This window comes from Hibiscus syriacus, unplaced genomic scaffold, assembly GCF_006381635.1.
Source record: "Hibiscus syriacus cultivar Baekdansim isolate YM2019G1 unplaced genomic scaffold, ASM638163v2 tig00111210_pilon, whole genome shotgun sequence".
Taxonomy (NCBI): domain Eukaryota; kingdom Viridiplantae; phylum Streptophyta; class Magnoliopsida; order Malvales; family Malvaceae; genus Hibiscus; species Hibiscus syriacus.
Window position 1 is genome coordinate 1,139,169 of NW_024063021.1, and position 7,198 is coordinate 1,146,366.

The 7,198-nt window shown below is 31.5% G+C and overlaps 1 protein-coding gene across 1 annotated transcript; it reads left to right on the forward strand.

Moving 5' to 3' along the window:
- Positions 1-2,492: 2,492 nt before the first annotated feature.
- Positions 2,493-6,426, forward strand: LOC120155987 (auxin-responsive protein IAA8-like). Its single transcript, XM_039167425.1, has 7 exons — positions 2,493-2,626; positions 3,402-3,841; positions 3,919-4,145; positions 4,221-4,447; positions 4,589-4,730; positions 5,505-5,566; positions 6,074-6,426. The coding sequence occupies exons 2-7, from the start codon at positions 3,431-3,433 to the stop codon at positions 6,100-6,102; spliced, it is 1,098 nt and encodes a 365-aa protein (XP_039023356.1). The 5' UTR covers positions 2,493-2,626; positions 3,402-3,430; the 3' UTR covers positions 6,103-6,426.
- Positions 6,427-7,198: the final 772 nt, after the last annotated feature.

The following is a 7,198-nucleotide window of genomic DNA, read 5'->3' on the forward strand; positions in this document are numbered from 1 at the left end:
TTTTGTCAATCTAACTATGAATCTTTTAATTTTGTCAATCAAGTCGCTTATCGTTAACATTTGACAGAAGAGTTGGTGTGATAGTTAATAAAATTAGTTTAATTACTAAATTGATAGAATACGTAAGTAATGAGAACTAAATATATAATTATATCAATTTTATTAACTTCACGTAAGCTCCTTCGTCAAATGTTAAGCATGTGACTTGATTGATATCTTTTAAATAATTAAATGATTTTATTGATAAAATTTAAAAGATCGATGATATCATTGAAATCTCCTAATAGTTAAATGGTCATGGATGTAGTTTATGCCAATAATTTTTTTCTTTTTGAAAAAAATGGGCCTCATTAAAAGCCCTTCTAGAACCTATAAGGGGAAAAGAGTACCAATAAAGATATATTACCCAAAAATAATATCGTTTGATACAACAGAAGTAATAATCTCGAGATAAACTGAGTCAAAAAACAAAGCACACCCATAAATGACCCAAGAAGGTTTTTTTTAAATAAGGATATGGGTTTAAATTAAAAAAACTCATAAATGTTATGAGAGTAATAAGAATTCTCAAAAAAATTCAGACCAATTGAAAATAGACAAAAGTTTTGGGGCTTAATTTTAATTTCTATAAATTGAGGACCTGATTTTATTTTATAACTTTTGAATGACTAATGTAAATTTCTTGAATTGGGAGTTGTTCCACTCCACTCATTACCATCTGCGTTCGTATTTAAATATTCAAATATGTTTTTTAATATAAATAATTATTTTGATTTGTGCTATCATTTTCTTTGATTAAGTTAAGATGATTATAAAATATATATATTCTAAATATTCTTAATTATTTGGTAATAAATTCTTAATCGTTCATATTGTAGTCGTTGATACTCGAATTTGAGACCTTTAAAAATGATAATCATTCCTTTAACCAATAAAATAATTTGGTTTGTGCAATTATGATATAATATTTGTTTTATTTTAAACATTTTTTTGTTAAATCAATTTTTATTTGCTAAAGTCGATTATTCAGTGAATACAGATATATGATTATTTTTTTTATAATTCATTTCAAAGAGAAATTGTGGTTTTACTTTTATGTGATAGTAAATAAATTTAGTTTTTAAATAATGATTTAAATATTAAAAAATATAAATATATTATTCGCAATCATCCCACAACCAAACCTACATGATGACCTCCATATGTGTTTTACACTATTTCTGGTTCCCTATTTTCTCTTCTTCCTTTGTTGTTTATTTCTTTAAATAATTAGGCTGAGGTGTTGATTGGCAAATGATTGAGAATATTTAGAACATATATTAATTTGTAATCATTTTAACTTAATAAAAAAAATTAAACTAAGTCGTTTATTATTTTTTGATTACATGTTTTCTTACAATAAAAAGATGATAAAATGTATGTATTTATATAAATTAGAATAAGAGTTATAAATTTAATATTTATAATATGTCAAAAATTAAGTAATTTTGTGTTTACTTAAATTCGAATCTAGGTAAATTTGTTAAGTTAAAAGATCAATGCTTTCAAATTTTTTTTTTCGATTCACATAACTTTTTTTGTTGAAATCAATGAAAACAACATTTTTACTATTTTTCTATTTTCAGTTGTTTTTATTTATATCTTTTAAAAATCATTTTCATTTTTTTTACATCAAACATGTTTTCTGTAATGTTTTATATCATTAAGAAAATAAAAACAAAAAATAATAAGTACCCTACATTTCACTAAGAAATATGCCTTTGAGAAATAAACAAATTGTTTAAAAAATTAAATAAAAACATAATAGGGTATTTTCTTTGAGAAAAAAAGGAAGCTATTTTACTTTTTTTTTAATGCATTAATGTAGGGAATCTCTCTTTGTTAAAATAGAAAGTATATATAATAAGATAAGCACTGAGTGTAGTGTAGGGTTGTTGAATTGGCTATATTTGGCTAAACAAGTTCTCACATTTCTTCTCATTATGGTTTTGAATTTTGTAAAATCCCATTTCTTTTTGTTTCTTTATTTTTCTTAAAAAAAATTGAAACTCGAAAATTAAATAAGCCGATAATAAAATAAAAGGAATAAATTGCATTGTATCAAATTAAGGTATGTTTACAAATAAATTTATTTATAAATTAAATCATGATTTAATTGATTGTACTTTGTAAAAAAATCATTTTAAAGAGTAATATATATTTTAATTTTGCAATATATTGAATTGTTTTTATTTTATTTATTAATATTTGATTTATTAATCAATTAATTTAAATAAAATATTGTAAAATTTTATTTTATTCTTTTCATAAATTAATATTGATTCTATAATTTTAATTAAAAAGACTTAACTTCTAGTCTGTTAGACCAATGAATTGTTGGAGAAGTGTATTTAATTTAATGCATAGAGTTTCACGTCTGAAGGAAACAAGCATTTGTTACTTTGTGTGTGCAATGGAGGGTCCTTAGGTTCCTCTCTCTCTCTCTCTCTCTCTAAAAAAAAGTATTATACTTTTTCCTCTTCTTTTGCTTGCCCCTGAGTTCTAAGTGAAAATCAAACCAAAATACGAAGGAATTTTAATTTGATTTTGATCTTCTCCTTACTGTCCGATCCACCAATCCCATCGGGTAATCTTTCTTTTTTCCTTTTCATGTTTCTAAGGGAAAAATTTGTTTCAGCTTTTTTCTTTCTTTTTTGTTATTTTAGCTAATGTTTGGTTTCTTTTAGTTAGTGATGTTTGTTTCGTGGGAAGCTGACGAAAAATTAAAGGGGAAAATGTAAAAAGTGCAGGAATCTCCCTTGAGTTAGTTTTCTTCTTCGTAAGTTGAAGATTCAAGCTCAGCTCTTGAGTTTTGGTCTTGAGCTTTAGGAGCTGTAGTTTAAAAACCAATTTTCTCACCATTTTCTCAGTAGGCAAACATGCTACAACTATTTGAGTCTTTTATGTATTATCATTTTGCTTTTACCCCCTTCTTTTGGCGCGTGCTGGTTTATTGCTTCTTCTTTTTTCTTGCATCATTGCATGCATTTACATTTGCCAAGCAGAAAATACTTTAAATGCACCTCTATAATTTCAAGTGAAACAATTTGTCTGATATTTTGTATGGTAATTACAATTTGTATATATAGTTGTTTTCTTCGCTCAATAATTTCATGGGAGTTTTTTTTTTTTTAATTTGAAAAGGTGATGTTTCTCGTACTTTGATCCACGCTGTTTTATTTGATCTTTCCCCCTAATTTCTCTAATTTCATAAAGATCTACTTAAAATTCTGTTGTTTAATCTGTTTGAGGATAGTTTATAATTACTCATAGGTTCCCGTTGCCAGATATTGCTTTAAATATGCAGCTCTAGCTTCTTTACATCTTCAAATAATAATTTCTGTTATCTTTGAATCAAGCAGGCTGTCAACTGTTGATTGTGTTAATTCCGATGTCTCCGCCACTGCTCAGTGTGGAGGATGAAGGGGGTCTGACTAAAATAACTTCACTGGATTCTTCAGGCTCCGTGGATAGCGTGTGTCAGAATAATGCTGAATTGAAGGAACGCAACTACATGGGCTTGTCTGATTGTACTCCTATGGATATCTCTATTGTCTCCCTTGCATCCGAACAAAGCAAGTCTAGTTTGAATCTGAAGGCAACCGAGCTTAGTCTTGGGCTTCCTGGATCCCAGATGCTCGAAATAAATCAGGATCTTTGCTTGCTAAGCACAGCTCAACTCGATGAGAAACCACTTTTCCCTTTGCATCCTTCTAGTGATGGTCACTGCACTGCATTGCATAAGACTATTGTTTCAGGCAACAAAAGAAGGTTCTCCGATGCAATGGATGAGTTCCCCGAGGTAGCAACTATTGCGATTTATGAATACCGAGACTAATGTTAACAAATATAACATGCAAAGTATAATCTATGTTGCAGGGGGATTTTCTTTCAAATTCAAAAGTAAGTGTGATGCCATCATCCAGGCCTTCTTCAAAGTTGGGACTGAAATCAGGTTATGTGCTTGAGAACCTTGGGCCTCAATCAACAAAAGCCAAAGAGATCACGAACCGGAATGTGGTACATGATAGACCCCATGCTGCTAAGAATATCATGCCTGATCCTAATGTGACTTCAAACAATAACAGTGAAGCACCAGTTAGCAAGTACGCATGCTTGGTTTTCTGTTATAAATTTGGGTTTAACATTTATAAGATTATATGATCATCTTTCGTTTGCAGGGCACAGGTTGTGGGTTGGCCTCCTATTAGATCATTCAGGAAGAACTCATTGGCCTCTAATTCCAAGAACACTGATGAAGTAGATGGAAAGGTAGGGCCAGGTGCTCTGTTTGTTAAGGTCAGCATGGACGGTGCTCCTTATTTAAGGAAAGTGGATTTGAGAAATTACTATAAATATCAGGAGTTGTCTTCTGCACTCGAGAAGATGTTCAGATGTTTTACCCTAGGTGAGTTATTTCAATATAAATATTTTAGGTTGTGGACTTCATATGTACGTTGTGCTCTGCAACTGTGATTGATAGTTTGATACAAAGACAGTAGTTTTGGTTTGCATGGACCCAGTTACTACTATTTTACTATGATTTCAGATCAATGTGGATCTCATGGAACCCCGGGTAGGGAGCTGCTGAGTGAAAGCAAGATGGAGGATCTGCTGCATAGATCAGAATATGTTCTTACTTATGAGGATAAAGATGGTGACTGGATGCTTGTGGGTGATGTCCCGTGGGAGTGAGCTTTAATTCCCTTTTCATAGTTTTGCTTCTAGTTGTGTCCTTCCTATCAAACCAATAATTATCACAATATTGATACTTTAGAAACATCTAGTCACTGTTAAAAGAATCTATTTTTAGGTTATCAGGGAAATGTCAGCATTTTACATCTGATAAAGTAAAAACATGCTAACTGATGGTGTGATCATACAAAACGCACTCATAAGAATCGACAACAAAAATTGTTTCTGCCGCTTAGCAATCTACTGTCAAGCTTTTGGGTCTGTGTTGAGCTTGTAAAGAAATGCTAAGATGTAAGAACATTTCTGAATCAGTTAGGATGAGTACAAAGTGCAAGATCTGCTCCATATATTATCTATAAGATTTTTGAGGGAGCCCGCCCTTTTAAACAGAAAGGAACCCTTGTTCATTAGCTATGCATACATGTATCATTTGTTGGACAATTTGTGTGCCCCCTTTATTTAGTTAACCATCTTCCAGAAAAGGGATCTTAAAACCATTGCATCAATCAGACATGTATGCTTAGCTTATCTCAAGATGGGAAAAATTAAAATTCATGTTGCTTGATCTGCAAAAATTTTTGGAAATAGATTCCAATTTTTCTTCTCTTGAACTTTTAATGGTCCAGTTATGTTACCCTTTGTCTGCCTTAATCCAAGTCAGAACATGTTGCTGCATTAGGAAATTCATGTTATTAATATTTATTTCCCAAATTTCAACTGGAACAATGACAGTCAACTGCTGCCTAATTCAAATTTGGTACCTGTTTCAGGATGTTTATAGATACCTGCAAAAGGCTGAGGATCATGAAAAGCTCCGATGCCATTGGACTTGGTAATTATTTTTATATGTTTAAACATCAACTGTTTTTCTTGGTATCAGCTAGTATTGAAGCCATTTTTTTTATAATTTAGATATTGTTATGTGAAATGCCTAGATATACATGACGGTAGTGTCGAGAATTCTCCTATTCTTCTAATGTTTACAAAAACATTTTTTTGTGCCTTCAAACTATAAGTTTGTCATCTAATGTACTAAACTTTCACTTAAAATCTTGGCAGGTTTCATGACATGTAAATTTAGTGGAGTGTTCAGATTTTGAAGAATTAGAAATGCCTAGATATACATGACGGTAGTGTCGAGAATTCTCCTATTCTTCTAATGTTTACAAAAACATTTTTTTGTGCCTTCAAACTATAAATTTTTCATCTAATGTACTAAACTTTCACTTAAAATCTTGGCAGTGTTTCATGACATGTAAATTATAGTGGAGTGTTCAGATTTTGAAGAATTAAGAAACACTAATGCTGTCTGAATGTAATTCCATGAAAAAAAATGCAGGAATCAGAGCTAGCTTGCACCATAGTTGATTTTGCTATCCACTGCAGCAGCCTTCATGGAAAAAAGATTCTTTCCGATCAGATGAGAGGATGCTGGCGCGGATTGGAGATCCCATTTATCTATATGTTGCAACATATATCTTTGTTTGCCGAGGGGATTCCTACTGAAATTATATATATATAAAACCATCAAGAAAATGTTTGTGAGTGGTTTTACGATTCAATTGATTTAGAGTCCGGACCAAGTCGTGTGTTCTCTATGGTGAAAGACCTCCACATTATCTGTAAACCTTGATTGTATCAACTATTGTGTGCTGGTAATGATACTTGTATGATGTCTTATTCTGCTTTTAACATTGTTTTGCATGCATTTTAGTTGCATATTTTTTCATGCCGCCTCACCTTTGCTAAACTTAATCGATCCAAAGTAAAACCCGGGAATTTCTGACAAGTCGAGTCCGGAATAATTCATGAATATACCCTCTGTTAAAGAAGTGGGTTTTGTTTGGTTTTAACTTCAAGGCATGTCATATAAAACTACAGAGATGATGGCAGCCCTCAAGATATAGTTGTCGGGGAGTAACCAGCAAATCATGTGATAGACTGCATTATTGTCCAGTTTTGCTCGGAATAAATAATGTAAAATTTGGGGGGGGGGACCATTGAAGGTTAAGGGCCGTGTGTTTGGTCAACTATGAATGGAGTACTTTGGGCACAAAATTGATGGAGCATTGACCTAGAGAATTGAGCCACTCGTACACTACAATGTCCTTTGATGAGACTGCCCTTTTACCATAGTTTTGAAGTTTACAGTAGGAGTTGAATAAGACTTAGCAGGGCTGGACCAGGTGGGGTCGGATTGGGGTTGGGGGAATGATAGTCTTCGTGTAAATTTTAAATTTTTATATATTTTAAATTTTTTTTATTTTTATCCCCTAAAATTTTACAAAATTATTCTCGAATATAAAATCTTCATCCATCATTTGCTTCTAGCAATAATTGTAAAAGTGGTCCCAGATGGGGTGTTCAATTCCATTAGTGATTTACTTCTTGTTGCATTGGGCAAAAGGTTCTAAAAGAAGTTAAAATGCTGCCTTACACAAAAAGGTTTTAAAAAGTTGAAATT